The sequence below is a fragment of the Linderina pennispora genome (assembly GCF_002104995.1).
Source record: "Linderina pennispora strain ATCC 12442 chromosome Unknown DL89scaffold_10, whole genome shotgun sequence".
Taxonomy (NCBI): Eukaryota; Fungi; Kickxellomycota; class Kickxellomycetes; order Kickxellales; family Kickxellaceae; genus Linderina; species Linderina pennispora.
Genome location: NW_024468258.1, coordinates 382,824 through 397,504, shown reverse-complemented (window position 1 = coordinate 397,504; position 14,681 = coordinate 382,824). Strand labels below are relative to the sequence as shown.

At 60.4% G+C, this 14,681-nt stretch overlaps 6 protein-coding genes across 6 annotated transcripts; 3 read left to right on the top strand and 3 right to left on the bottom strand.

The window, feature by feature from the left end:
* Positions 1-1,301: 1,301 nt before the first annotated feature.
* DL89DRAFT_29844 (uncharacterized protein) lies at positions 1,302-2,634 on the bottom strand. The gene has a single exon (XM_040890790.1). The coding sequence runs from the start codon at positions 2,436-2,438 to the stop codon at positions 1,476-1,478; it is 963 nt and encodes a 320-aa protein (XP_040742080.1). The 5' UTR covers positions 2,439-2,634; the 3' UTR covers positions 1,302-1,475.
* Positions 2,635-6,254: 3,620 nt separating this feature from the next.
* On the top strand, positions 6,255-7,532 carry DL89DRAFT_294168 (uncharacterized protein; the record flags this gene model as incomplete). Its single annotated transcript, XM_040890482.1, has 1 exon — positions 6,255-7,532. One exon carries the CDS (start codon positions 6,255-6,257, stop codon positions 7,530-7,532), a length of 1,278 nt encoding a protein of 425 aa, XP_040742079.1.
* DL89DRAFT_268768 (uncharacterized protein) lies at positions 7,450-11,408 on the bottom strand. Its single transcript, XM_040888040.1, has one exon. It carries the CDS (start codon positions 11,321-11,323, stop codon positions 7,598-7,600), a length of 3,726 nt encoding a protein of 1,241 aa, XP_040742078.1. The 5' UTR covers positions 11,324-11,408; the 3' UTR covers positions 7,450-7,597.
* On the top strand, positions 11,334-11,636 carry DL89DRAFT_268767 (uncharacterized protein). Its single transcript, XM_040888039.1, has one exon. The coding sequence runs from the start codon at positions 11,421-11,423 to the stop codon at positions 11,622-11,624; it is 204 nt and encodes a 67-aa protein (XP_040742077.1). The 5' UTR covers positions 11,334-11,420; the 3' UTR covers positions 11,625-11,636.
* Positions 11,637-12,368: 732 nt separating this feature from the next.
* DL89DRAFT_268766 (sec53p) lies at positions 12,369-13,129 on the top strand. Its single transcript, XM_040888038.1, has one exon. It carries the CDS (start codon positions 12,384-12,386, stop codon positions 13,044-13,046), a length of 663 nt encoding a protein of 220 aa, XP_040742076.1. The 5' UTR covers positions 12,369-12,383; the 3' UTR covers positions 13,047-13,129.
* Positions 13,081-14,681, bottom strand: DL89DRAFT_29330 (uncharacterized protein). The gene is made up of 2 exons (XM_040890377.1): positions 14,367-14,681; positions 13,081-14,278 (listed from the first exon to the last, which is right to left on the bottom strand). Exons 1-2 carry the CDS (start codon positions 14,449-14,451, stop codon positions 13,116-13,118), a joined length of 1,248 nt encoding a protein of 415 aa, XP_040742075.1. The 5' UTR covers positions 14,452-14,681; the 3' UTR covers positions 13,081-13,115.

The following is a 14,681-nucleotide window of genomic DNA, read 5'->3' as shown; positions in this document are numbered from 1 at the left end:
GAGCAGCTAATCGGTGAATGCGGCTGATCGAAGCGTTGAGTCAAAACACGTCTGTGGAGTTCCGAGGGAAAGTGGCCCATCTCTTATAGCACGGCCGTTAATCGGACCCCTCCATTCGCAGGCCACCGAACAGCGTTGCAGTTCTGGGCTCTTGCTCGGCCGACGCTGGCCATCCCCATATCGAGCAATGAGACCCCATCCTACGAAATATGCTTTTTTGTTCGCTGCAAAACTACCGCAACATCCCCTCTTTCTGGCTTGCGTGTCAGATACGCTCATATGCCGCTTGTCTCCTGGTTTTGTGTGGGCAATATCTGCCCGGTAGGTGCCGCTGGGGCGGGCAGGCGTGCCGATGGGGAGGGATTCGGGCTTGCAGACGAATGCACTGATATGCATGTCGATCCATCCCACTCATGCATCGGGCCACTTTGGCCTGATGTCGTCCTTTCGCATGGAAGCGTCGGACAGGTTTCCTCTGTGCCAAAGTGCTTTCAGAACCGGTCCAGGTCACGGGGCCCACGGTCTCGCTGCCCTTCCAGCTTTCCCACACCCACTGCTGACACTAGCGTTGATGTTCTGGCTGCCTTTGCGTGACGTTCGAGACTTGCCGCTCACAAAGGAGTTGCTTTTTGGTCCTGCAATAAAAGCTCATTTCCTTTGCATGGCATTCGCGCTCCTGGCAGCAGAAACAGGGCGCGAGCTCTGGTGATCACAATAACAAATACTGTCGCCTTTCTGGCCATCCGCTGATCTTGTACCACACGCTTCAATAAACCTGCTCTTTGCACACCAGCGCCGAGGCTGGCACCAGCATATCAGGAATGGCTCCCAGAATTGCAATATTTACTGAACGCCCAGGAACCGCGCTGCTACAGGCCAGTATAAATAGACCCAGCGCGCTGATCTGGGGGGTACGCAAAAACACCAACGCAGGTCCAACATCGCTTCCCGCCCTTTTGCCAAAACATCTCGCTCGACGTGCGCTGGGTGGGCGACCAGCAGCCTGCGTCTGTGTCTTTGGGATATCATCACATCGCTCCTCCCAGAGCGACCTGCCGCCCCAAAAACAGAGTTGCGTGCCAGAACTATCTTGTTCTGCGGCTTGCACAATATCCAAAAGCAATACATTGCAGGTATTGAAAGGAATTCCTCGCTCACAGTGTTATAAATAGCCAGTTTGCTGGTGAAGTGAGGCAGTCTGGGACCGCTGCCCGCTTTGTTTGCGGGCTTTGTTTGTAGCTTCCAGCAGATGGGTGATCGCAACAATTGTTTGTAGCGATGCTAGCCGTCTTGGCGATTGTCTGCTGTGTTGGGACCTTTCTCCGAGCTAATAATCGCACTGTGCATCAATGGACCGTACATTGACCTACCTGCACACGCAGTTGCACTGCTTGTTATATGTACCAGTCAGCAGCTGATGTGGAGCCGTCTGCCAATGATCCATATCGCCGACGCCCAACCGTCGCACGTTTCGCCTAGAAATCCATGACATCAAGCAATCCCGTCTCGGTCAGGGCAGACGAAATCCGAGAATTGCCCCCCAAAAGAGATGGGCGAGAGTGGACTGCGGGCGCAGAGAGCGCCTGCAATTTCGCAGGTCGATAAGGGGGAGGCAGCAGCAGTGATTTGCAATGAGGGGCCGCCATACAGGCCGCAAACCTGAGCCAATGAGGACCGCAACGGCGCTGCGGTGGAAATGTGTCGCAGCTTTTAGAAATCGATGATCGCCGGCTATATAGCAAAAAAACAAGCTGGTGCGACATCAGTCCACTGAGGACCGCTTCTTCATAGCACACGCTGTGCCCAGCGGCACGTCTGGTGGGGAGCAGAAAAAATAGATTCCTTTCCGGAGCCAAAGGCCACGCAAGAAAGAGGAGGTGTCGTCTACATTGGGCTGTCAGGAAGGGCGGGTGGGAGCATTCTGCATGTCTCGTCGCCAGCCAGCCCGCCAGCCCGCCCACAGTCATGCAGGCTAGGTAGTCATGCGCAGCACAGCAAAAGCGCTGGTTCAACACTCGGGCGGTCCGCCTCGGGCCGTTCACATGGCAGCAGTCCCGGCAGCCTTCAGGCGATGGGCCAGGCGCGATTGTCGATGACCACACTGCGCTGGGCGGCAGCCTTGGCTCGCGGAATACGCAAAAGGAATCACAACAAAACGAACTTATTTTTAGAGAGCGAGCGGCACGGCAAATGGGCGAGTATGGAGGGACGGCGAGGGGGTCATCGACCCACACATGCACGGGCGATCGCCCAATCGCTTCGCATTTGTTGCGCTCTTTCACATTGCGCTCCCTTTGGCCGCGCATTCCATGCCAATAGAGCGCAATAGGAGGATGGGATAGGCGGTGGGAGCAGTCTGTGATGGACGCGCGGCTGCATATCCCAGCCCAGTGTTTGGCCAGCCTATTGCAGTGTGAATGGTGACAATATAAAAACATCGGTCCTCACAGGCAGGCTGGAAAAGTCTCATTATCGTTTCCCCCACCTGCTTCAACGACTTTTTCTCATATAAATTAGACCGCATCCTCCTGGACCGCTTGCTGCAAAGGTAGAAATACAATTTTTCTTTACTTCCTCTTCTCTTCGCTCTCTACCCTCCCAACTCTCCCTTCTAACACCCGCTACTCACCTTTCCGCCCCCTTTTGCGTTGCTTCTACAGTACTTAGGCCCGGCGCATAATAACGTAGAATACGGCTAACAAATAACCACATCTTTGTACCACCCCCACACAAAAGACACATAACGACAAAAATGAAGTTCAACCAGGCTCTCATGGCTCTTGCCACCTTCGGTAGCGCTGCTCTTGCCGCCCCGATGAAGCGCAACGAGTATGTTGTCAACACCAACATCTACTCGGCTGTCCCTCCCCCCTACTCGGCTGCCCCGGTCACCACTGAGGCTCCCTCGACTGCTGCCCCTGGCTACAGCACCACCGAGGCCCCGGTCTCCACCGAGGTTCCCTCGACCGCTGCCCCTGGCTACAGCACCGAGGCTCCGGCCACCACCTCGGTCCCTGTCCCGACCACCGCGGCTCCTGGCTACAGCACCGCTCCGGCCGAGACCACCCCGGCTCCTGGCTACAGCACCGCCCCTGCTGAGACCACCCCCGCCCCTGGCTACAGCACCGCTCCGGCCGAGACCACCCCCGCTCCTGGCTACAGCACTGCTGAGCAGTCGTCGGTCGAGTCCGAGGTCACCACCGCCCCTGGCTACAGCACCGCTGAGGAGTCGTCGGCTGAGGAGTCGACCTGCGAGGAGTCCTCCGCCGCTGAGACCACCCCCGCCCCTGGCTACAGCACCGTCGAGTCCGAGGTCACCACCGCCCCGGCTCCGACCACCCCGGCCCCTGGCTACAGCACTGCCCCCGCTGAGACCACCCCGGCTCCTGGCTACACCACCACCGCGGTTGTCCCCACCGAGGTTGCGACCACCCCCGCCCCTGGCTACAGCACCGCCGAGGAGTACGAGTACTGCTGCGAGGAGGTCACCGTCACCGTGACTGCTCCGGGCAACCAGGTCCCGGGTGCCACCGTCACCGTGACCGTCACCGCTCCGGGCAACCAGGTGCCGGGCGCCACCGTCACCGTTACCAAGGATGTCACTGAGACCGTCACCGCCCCGTGCGGTTATGAGACCACCCCGGCTCCTGGCTACAGCACCGTCGAGTCTGAGGTGACCACCGCCCCGGCTCCGACCACCCCGGCCCCTGGCTACACCACCGTCCCCGCCGAGACCACCCCTGCTCCGGGCTACACCACCGTCCCCGCTGAGACGACCCCCGCCCCGGCTCCGACCACCCCGGCCCCTGGCTACACCACCGTCCCCGCCGAGACCACCCCTGCTCCGGGCTACACCACCGTCCCCGCTGAGACGACCCCCGCCCCGGGCTACAGCACCGTCGAGTCTGAGGTGACCACTGCCCCGGCTCCGTCCACCCCGGCCCCTGGCTACACTACCGTCCCCGCTGAGACCCTCCCCTACTGCGATGAGGAGACCACCCCTGCTCCCCAGGAGACCACCTCCTACTGCGAGGAGGAGACCACCCCTGCTCCGGGCTACACCACCGTCCCTGCTGAGACCACCCCCGCCCCTGGCTACAGCACCGTTGAGTCTGAGGTGACCACTGCCCCGACTCCGACCACCCCGGCTCCTGGCTACACCACCGTCCCTGCCGAGACCACCTGCGAGGAGACCACCCCCGCTCCGGGCTACAGCACCGTTGAGTCCGAGGTGACCACTGCCTACGAGACCACCCCGGCTCCTGGCTACACTACCGTCCCGGCCGAGACCACCTGCGAGGAGACCACCCCCGCTCCGGGCTACAGCACCGTTGAGTCTGAGGTGACCACTGCCTACGAGACCACCCCGGCTCCTGGCTACACTACCGTCCCGGCCGAGACCACCCCTGCTCCGGGCTACACCACCGTCCCTGCTGAGACCACCTGCGAGGAGACCACCCCCGCTCCTTCGTCGGTCGAGTCCGAGGTGACCACTGCCTACGAGACCACCCCGGCCCCTGGCTATACCACCGTCCCGGCTGAGACCACCCCTGCCCCTGGCTACAGCACCGTCGAGTCCGAGGTGACCACTGCCTACGAGACCACCCCCGCTCCGGGCTACAGCACCACCGAGGAGGCGTCGTCGGCTGTTGAGACCACCTGCACTGAGGGCCAGTCCTCGGTTGAGTCTGAGGTTACCACCGCCTACGAGACCACCCCCGCTCCGGGCTACAGCACCGTCGAGTCCGAGGTGACCACTGCCTACGAGACCACCCCCGCTCCGGGCTACAGCACCACCGAGGAGGCGTCGTCGGCTGCCGAGACCACCTGCACTGAGGGCCAGTCCTCGGTTGAGTCTGAGGTTACCACCGCCTACGAGACCACCCCCGCTCCGGGCTACAGCACTGTTGAGTCCGAGGTGACCACCGCCTACGAGACCACCTCCGCTGAGGAGTCGTCGGCTGCTGAGACCACCTGCACTGAGGGCCAGTCGTCGGTCGAGTCCGAGGTCACCACCGCCTACGAGACCACCTCTGCTCCGGGCTACACCACCACCGAGGAGGCGTCGTCGGCTGCCGAGACCACCTGCACTGAGGGCCAGTCCTCGGTTGAGTCTGAGGTTACCACCGCCTACGAGACCACCTCTGCTCCGGGCTACAGCACCGTCGAGTCCGAGGTGACCACCGCCTACGAGACCACCCCCGCTGAGGAGTCGTCGGCTGCTTACGAGACCACCACCGAGGAGGCGTCGTCGGCTGCTGAGACCACCTGCACTGAGGGCAAGTCGTCGGTTGAGTCCGAGGTGACCACCGCCGAGGAGTCGTCGACTGCTTACGAGACCACCACTGCTCCGGGCTACACCACCACCGAGGAGGCGTCGTCGGCTGCCGAGACCACCTGCACTGAGGGCAAGTCGTCGTCGGTCGAGTCCGAGGTGACCACCGCTGAGGAGTCGTCGGCTGCTTACGAGACCACCACCGTTGAGGAGACCACTGCCGAGCAGACCACTCCCGCTCCGGGCTACTCCACCGCTGAGGAGACCACCACTGTTGAGGAGACCACCGCCGAGCAGACCACTCCCGCTCCGGGCTACAGCACCGCTGAGGAGACTACCACCGTTGAGGAGACCACTGCCGAGCAGACCACCCCCGCTCCTGGCTACTCCACCGCTGAGGAGACCACCGTTGAGGAGACCACTGCTGAGCAGACCACCCCCGCTCCTGGCTACAGCACCGCTGCCCCGTCGTCGGTTGAGTCCGAGGTGACCACCGCCTACGAGACTACCCCCCCCGCTCCGGGCTACTCCGCCGTCCCTGTCAACAGCCCGTACTACTAAGTAGTGCACTAGAGCTCAGTGCTGACTCGGTCGTTTAATCCTGTTCTGATGGTTCAAACTTTTGTCATTTTTTCCTTTTCCTTTTTCTCTTCTAGTTAATGATTTCAAGCCCAATACAAAAAACATAACATTTAGCCCGTGTCGTGTTGGCAGGCATTGCCTAGACGAGTATCCCGAAATGCATAGGGCGCTTCAGGCGGCAGCTGCTCTGCCAGACCGATCTGCGGGGCTGGAGACCGCGTCGGCTGCCACAGCCTGCTCGGATTGGTTTTCCTGTTGGCCATACTTCGCGGCTGCGTCGGGTTGTGGGTATCTGCTTGCCGTGTTTCTTTTGCCTCCCTTTCTTGCATTCTTTGCCAACACCGCTGCCCTGCTATTTTCTGTATTGCTAGACTACTGAGATAATCGTGTGCTTTTAATGGCCGCACCTGTACACAGCACCTTTGCCTTGTTCATGTGTGCAGCGCTCAACGCATTTCCTGCACTGGGCGACGAGCTGTATGCAACAAACGACTGCTCAAAAGTAGACACGAGGGAGCTGAAGAGTGCTGTCGCAGCACTGGCCGGCCAGAACAGCGAGGCGTTTGGTGACCGCGACAGCCGACAGGAGGTGGCTGTTCTGGCGCGGTGGGCCGGCCAAGCAGCTGTTGAGTCTGAGCAGTCGACTGTGTTCCAGCAGCTGGCGGCGCGGATGCCCCTGGCCACACGGCTGCTGATGGCTGGACTCGACATAGGATCAACACATGCCGCGAGCGATTATTGTGCAGCGCTAAAGGAAGGCTGGCTGATGAGCGACACTCGGAAACTGTGTGCGCCCAGCGTTGTTCTTTCCAGCGGACGGCGAATCCCGGTTCATGCGTTGTGCAGGGACGGCATGGTGGACTTTGGATCCTGCATAGATGTCCAGAGCGCGCGTATGAAGCAGGCAAAGATCGAGGCCGCCCAGGCGCGTGTGCGGACGATGGGGTCGGTGGTGGGTGGGATTCGTCGAGAGAACGATACGGCCGGGTGCAAGGACATTGCGGACTCGCTTCACATGCTCAGGCGCTGGATAGAGTCGCCAGCGATGGGGGAGCTTGCGGAGAGCGGGGTCGACACTCGGCACGATGCAGTTACCAGTGCCCTGGCGAAAATGGATGCATGGCAGGGTATCCTCGACACAGTTGAGGCGCGGGAGCAGAGCGCCAGAGAGACTTTGGATGCGCTGCAGCGGCCGGCGTTGTATGTGCTGCGGGCATTTCTGCTGGAGGACACAATGGTCCAGGCCGACAGCCCGACACGGTTCTCGGTGGTTCGGCGCTATGGCAAGGCAGCCGGCAGCAGCAACTACTCGGTTCTGAATGCCGATGGCGTGTGTGTGCCGGTGCGCGCGTCGGACTTGCGCGGGGTGGTCGTCGAGTGCATGTGGGTGTGTTGCGGCGTTGACGCAGAGTGCGGAGCAGACTTGGAGAACGGCGGAATCAACGTGGTGGTGGCGGATCCTGACGACGAGATCTGCTGCAAGGTGTGCGCTGGCCACGAGTCGCTGGGCTACGACAAGATCGTGATCTGCGACAGCTGCGACTATGCGTTCCATCAGCTGTGCCATGCGCCGGTGGTCATGGAGCATGAGCTGGCCCACGACACATGGTACTGCAGCGACTGCGCACAGGCCATCAAGACGAGCAGAGGCGCGAAGCGGCCGCGCCTGGAGTAGCGCATGGCTGACGGATGATGTATTTGTTGTTTTGGTGGTAGAAAAGAAATAAAAGGGGGCTGGGCTTACTTTTCGGCCTGAGAGATGACCTCGGCCTTGGACGCGTAGTCGGGCGCCGCAACAGTAGCCTCAACGGGCTCGCGGTAGGCAATGGGCTTGGCTGAGTAGTCCGCAAACAGCATGGCGCAGAGCTTCTCGATGGCATAGGCGCCGACAAAGTCAACCACCATGATCATGCAGACAGTGTCGCGGAACGACGACGGCATGGGCACCAGCTTCAAGTACTCGTTAAAGTCAGGGATGGTCTCGGTCGCGCACACCACAGCAATGCTGGCCACGCCGACCAGGCCGCGGTACAGAACCTTGTTGTCCTTCAGCGACTCGCGGAACGGGTGGCCCTGGTAGTTGATGGCAAAGGTCGACACCTGCTGCGACAGAGAGATCAGATACATGGCGGTGTTGAGCAGGCTGGGCTCAAACTCGCCCTCAACGTCGACCTCGCCAGGCGGCTCGTACTTGCGCACTTGCAGCGTCAGGTAGACCAAGGCGCCGACATGCACAGCGAACTGGCCAAGCACGGTCAGCAGCATGTAGAGGTTCAGGATGTTGGCGGTAGGGCGCTCGCGCGACAGCTTCTCGAGAGGCGACGACTTGGAGATGCACAGGAAGCACACAGACATCAGGGCGCCCATGATAGTCGCCTGCCAGTCGCCAAATTTGATGCCCTCGAGGTACAGCACGCTCATGCTGTACGCCGAGATGAGACACGTCAGACCCAGGATCTTGTACATCTGCGTGGTCGCCACCAGCGTACTGCGGCCCTGGCGCACAATGTTGCAGATGGCGTTGATGCTGCCCAGCTTGGACGTGAAGGGGGCAGCAACCGAGGCATCGCCAAACTTGAGCACAGGCACATCGTCCTCCATGGTGTCCATCTGCATCAGCCATTCGTTCATCTTTGCGTGCAGCTGCTCGGCCTGCGGGTTGGCGCTTGTGCGCTGCTGGGCGGTGTCGCGCTCAATCTCCTGTGCCTTCTTGGCAGCCTCGCTGCGCTTCTTGTCCTCCTCGATCCAGCTCTTGGGCACCGATCCTCCGGCAGCAAGAATGCGGCGGCGCTCCTCCTGCTGCTCCTTCTCGCGCTCCTTCTCCTTGGCTGCCAGCTTGTCCATGTGCGCCTTGAGCATGGGCGGCGGGATGGGCGGCGGCTGCTTGAAGCGCATCGCGATCTTGCACTGCGCGTCGTAGGCCTGCTTCAGGCGGTTGATCTGCTGGCGCTCGGCAATGGCCTGCAGGTCCTCGGCGTTTCCGTTCAGCAGGGCAACCCCGACGTGGGCCTGCTTCAGCGCGCCGACATCGTTGGTTCCGTCACCGCACATGAGCGTGATGTAGTCCGCCAGCTTGTACTCTGTCAGAATGAACTCCTTCTGCGACGGGCTGACGCGGGCGTAGATCCACGCGTGGTGCATCAGGTACGACTTCCACAGACCAGTCGCCCCAAGCACCTCGAGCGCGGCTCCGGTCAGGCACAGGTCCCAGCCGTCCATGGCCCGCTGCATGCGCTCAGAATCCGAGAGGTCAATGTCGAACTGGACTGACTCGTCAATGGACGTGCACGTAACCACACGGCTGGCCGGGTCCTCGACCTCGGACGCATGCGGGGCATCAAACACCAGGACGCCGCGGTCGACAATGCCGACCTCGCGAGCGACATGCGACGCAGTCAGGGGGCTGTCGCCAGTGATCATAACACAGCGATGGGACGATTCGTTGAGCATCTTGATTGCCTCGGCCGAGTCGGGCTTGAGCGGGCAGCTGAAGACCAGGAAGCCCTGGAACTCGAGCTGCGACTCGATCTCGTCACGGGCCAGGTCGTTGGTCTCCTGCTCCGAGTACGCGGCATCGCGCGGCATCCACTTGCAGCCCAGCGTCAGAACACGTCCACCACGGCGGCTGAATGCCTTGTAGGTGTCGTCGTACCAGGACGGCACCGAGCGCAGCATGCCGCGCAGCGTCTCGGGCGCACCCTTAACCGCCACAAAGTAGTTGTGCTTGGCCTTGCTCACGTTCGATCCAAGGCCCGTGACCTGGCTCAGCGTCGCGCTGCGCTTGAGCGCTGACGAGAACGCAAACCGCCGAGCAACCGTGATCTTGATCTTGTCCGAGCTGATTCCGAGCTTCTGCGCAAAGTCAACCTTGCTGTTGGACTCGGCCACAATGATGTCGCTGGTGACCAGCTTGAAGCCAACCGCGTCGAGCTGCGTGCGCTCCATCGGGTCGCCGACCAGCTCGCCGTCCTCAAGCTGCACCAGGGCGTGGGCGCTGGCCAGGGTCAGTGTCGCGTCGCGGCCCAGTGTCTTGGCGTCACCCAGCGACGACGGGTCGGGGGATCCAGGCGAACCAGCAACACCTTCGACCACCAGATCCTCGCCGGTCAGAGTGCCAGTCTTGTCAAAGCAGCAGATATCGATCTTTCCGGCGTGAGGGATGCGGAATGGCTCGGTACAGAAAATGGCAAAGCGGGACAGCGCCATCAGCGACGAGTTGACCGCCATCGACAGCTCCATGGGCAGCTCGGGCGGAACCACCGAGGTGATGATCAGCACACAGTCAAGCAGAACCTTGGACTTTGAGCGCCGCGTGTCCTTGGTGCCTTCGACCCAGACGTACGCCGAGGCCATGATGGCGAAGATGAGCAGGAAGCAGATGAACAGATACGACTCCTTGTTGTCGGCAGAGACACGGTCGGTGCTGTGCACCATGGTGCGGACCAGCTCGCCCTGGGCTGTGCCAAAGCCTGTGCGCAGGACGTAGCACGCGCAGCCGCCGTCGGGGGTGGCGATCTTGCTGGCTGCTGCCGGCGAGTCGACCTGCAGAACCTTGGTACCGCCAAACAGCATGCTGGCCTTGTCGGCCCCCTCCATGTCCAGCAGATCGGTGGCAGGGCGCAGCTGGATCGACTCCTTGAGCTGCGGCGTAGACTCGCCCGACAGCATAGCCTCGTTGACAATGCACGAGCCCTCGAGCAGAATCACGTCGCACGGCACACCGCTGTCCTCGGCCGAGCGCACCACGGAGATGATATCGCCAGGGCACAGGTCTTCGGTGGTGACCTCGGTCCACTTGCCGCTGCGCAGGACCTGGATCTTGTACGGATGCATCGACAGCGACCGGAACTCGCGCAGCGTGCGCAGGCGCTGGAACACCAGGGTCGACTCGAACACGACCAGCATCACCAGCGTGAAGATCGAGTAGTACCAGTACTCGTCCATGCACCACAGGCCGACGCAGAACAGCTGGAACACAAAGAACGGCGCCACCGCGTGCTCCTTGAACAGCTCGACAAAGGTCGGGATCGGGATCAGGAACTTGTTGGCGCCGTATGTCTCCAGCGCCTCCTTGATGGCCAGCTCGCCCGAGAGCCCGACCGACTTTTGCAGCTCGCCCAGGGGCGGCTTGCTGTCAGACGGGTACGTGACCGGGCTGAAAATCCGCTTGTTCTCGTCGTAAATGTACTTTAGCGCCTGGAACAGGAACGACAGCTGCGGGCGGGTCTCGTCATGTACGTTGATGCCGAAATCCATGGCGCACATAGCGCTCTTGCCCAGATGCTTCGCTGCAATCACCTTGACCAGCTCGGCCTCGTACGGGTCCTTGACGCGCTGGCAGGTGAGCCTTGCGCGCATATCGATGCTCCACTGACACATCAGAAACACCAATGCCTGCGCCATGATCACGAGCATCAGCGACAGGAACGTAAACTCCTGCGAACCGAGGTATTCCTCGTACCGCATCGTGTAAATGTATAGCCACGCCGGGTACACAAATGTGAATGGCCAGATGTATGCATGCTGGAACAGCGGCAGTCGCCGGTGCAGCGTCGCCGCCACAATGCCCTTGTCCAGCACAAGCTTGTCTTGCGGTGGTGATCTATGCAGAATTCAGAACTGGCTGTCATTAGCAATTTCGTCGGGCGGTCGTGCGCCTGTGTTTGTCTCCACAGGAGCTCTGCATGCTGGCCACGTCCCATGCACTGAAACTTACGACGACATCAGTAATAGCTGCTCAAATGAGAAGTCAGAACTGGCAAGATAAATAATATTCTGGGGGGAAAACGAAGAGAAAGAGAAAGCGCAACACAGCGAGCGCGGCGGTGTACTAGGCGGATTCGCCCATCAGGCGAGATTTTACTTTTTGTTCTAAACGTTTCGATCGTCCAGCCGTCCCGAGGCCATTTGATGAAAACGAGGCGGAGGAACCGTCTGGCCTGCCTGTGCATGCTACGTGTCAATATGCTCCGGGCCCTACTGACGGGATCCACCTCTGAATCATCCACCTGGGCGGTTATGCTGGCCGTGCCCTGTCGTGCGCCAAATCGGCTGTAGTGCGCGCGGTACGTCGGCCGGACCCAATCGCAGCATTACACAGTGGTGCATGTCACGATCTGCCTTTCCGAACCACGTCAACACATTGCGGCCCATCCTTGCAGTCTGGCGGTCTCGAAATAGCTCCTGCCGTCACCACTTCCCCATCATTCTCAAAAGTCGGCGGTATAAAAGGCTGCTACCGGACGACGCGCAGCCTGCTGGTTCCTTGCTTCTGTATACTTTCCTTTTCTCTCCCCTCAGCCAACTCAACAAACCTCAGTTTTTTCCTCAGCAATGTCTGCCTGGTCCGACCGCGAATTCCCCGACACCATCTGTCTCTTCGACGTCGACGGTACCCTGACCCCGGCCCGCGGCGTAAGTACTGGCGGTCCACAGTAGCTCCACTCCACGGCGCCTGCTATGAATAACCGACTCCCCCACGCACTAACGCGCATATCCTTTCTATGACTAGGTCATCAGTCCCTCGATGAAGCAGACTCTGGCTGACACCCGCAAAAAGTGCGTGATCGGCTTCGTTGGCGGCTCCGACTTTGTCAAGCAGCAGGAGCAGCTGGGCGAGAACGCCCTCGACATGTTCGACTTCTGCTTCTCGGAGAACGGCCTGACTGCATACCGCCAGGGCAAGGAGCTCCCGGGCAACAGCTTCCTGAAGTTCTTGGGCGAGGACCGCTACGCCAGGCTGGTCAACTTCTGCCTGCGCTACATCGCCGATCTGGAGCTGCCGCAGAAGCGCGGTACGTTTGTCGAGTTCCGCAATGGCATGGTCAACATCTCACCCATCGGCCGCAGCTGCACACGCGAGGAGCGCAACAACTACGAAAAGTTCGATCTGGAGCACAAGATCCGCGAAAAGTTCGTTGAGGCTCTCGAGAAGGAGTTCCCCGACTACGGCCTCAAGTACTCGATCGGCGGACAGATCTCGTTCGACGTGTTCCCCATTGGCTGGGACAAGACCTACTGCCTGCGTCACATCAAGGACGAGGGATTCAAGACCATCCACTTCTTTGGCGACAAGTCGTTCAAGGGTGGCAACGACTACGAGATCTACACTCACCCTGATGTCGCTGGCCACGCCGTCAACAGCCCCGTTGACACCGAGGCTATCCTCAAGGACCTCTTCAAGCTCTAAGCGCAGCGCATTCTCTCTCCACACATAATGAGCGCAAAATTCTATTGGTACAGGTTGAATAAATAGTGGTCATTGCCCCGACAGCATGCGGAACAGGTCCTCCGTCCCTGGATCGGCCACATCATCCACGTACACGCGGCTTTCCTCGCCACTGCCTTGTTGCGTGTGCCTCTTCTTTGACGGGCCCCGGTCCACATGCTCCTCGTCAGCGTCTCGCTTTTGCGTCTGTCTTCGCTTCTCTGCCGGGGTAGCAACCCGTTTCCGGTACCGCGTCTGCTCGGTGATGGTCACTGATGGCGGTATCCGGTCACCGCCGGCGTTCGGGGAGGATCCAAAAATATCGTCAAACACATTGAACTGCGCTGTCGCTGATTCGGTTTGGCTAGTGTTACCCGAGTCTGGCACGTACGGCGGTGAGCCAGCAGAGTACGTTGGCGACTGAGACGATGCCGACGACAGATATGACGGAGAGTACGATGCCACCTGGTAGGGTGGCGAATGTGAGGGCGAGCCGGACGGCGTGAGCTGCCGTAGATATGGCGGGGAACTGGCGGCTGGCGGAGAGTTTTGGCGGCGTGCACTGCTATTGCTGCTTGCGCCAGACATGGCAGTAGACCGGGTTGCCCGTGCGCTTGGCCGGGCAGCAGCAGGTCTATTTCTCGAGCATGGTGCTGCAGCAGTACCGGAAAGCCCTGGCCTGCCAATGCTCTGTCTGCCAGCATAGCCGTAGCCGCTGCCGCCGAGGCTGGTGCTCGTGCTGCTAGGCCAGCGATCAATGGGGCTGTGCATCCTCGACATGTGCACCTTGGTCTCTCGTCTTGCTCGCTGCAGCACCGACAGGTCGCCAGCCCTCGCCACCCGCCTATCTCGGCCTGCCTCGACCACCGGCAGCTTTGTCATCCTGACCCTCCGCTGCTTCTTTGCCTGCTCGATCTCCGCGACCTTGGTTCTGACGCGCTGCGCGATATCCTTGGCCCTTTCCTCGTCCTGCGCTTTCATGCGGGCATACAGATCCCGCCAGCAGTGCACGGGCTCGGCACGCCCCTTTTCGATATCCTCGGGCAATGCACGCAGCTCTTTAAAGGTCCGCAGGCAGTGCGCCATCCACAGAGGCTGGTTGTCGTCGACAATGTGCGGGTTAAAGTGTTCAATCATCGTCAGCTGCTCCGGCGTGCACACGGCCAGCACGTCGGCGACAAGAAACTGTGGCACAATTCCGAGCCGGCGTATCCCTAATTGAAACATGAGTCGGGTTTAATGGTGGCGGTCTTTGCAATTGGCATCAATCGCCACGCCTGCAGTTTGCATATATGTACGTACTGTCAACCTTGGCCATCAGCGCGCGCTTGCACAATTCCTTCAGCGACAGCACCCTGGGCTTGCCGCTGGTCCGGCTGCGTTCCATGTGCGTATGATATACTGTTGCTGCTGGCGAAGTGGCAGTGTGAAGCGGTTTGCATATAGCGTCGACGGGGCTGAGAGGTGAGGTAAAAAGGTCCTCGAGTGCATGCAGCAGCTTGCTGGTACAAGTAACGGAAAAAGGGAGGAGCGAGTGAAACCAAGCAGAAGCGAAAGAGAAAAAGGGTGTGGAGAAACAAAAAGGGGAAAGAAGGGGGGAATGGCCCGCGTGAGGCT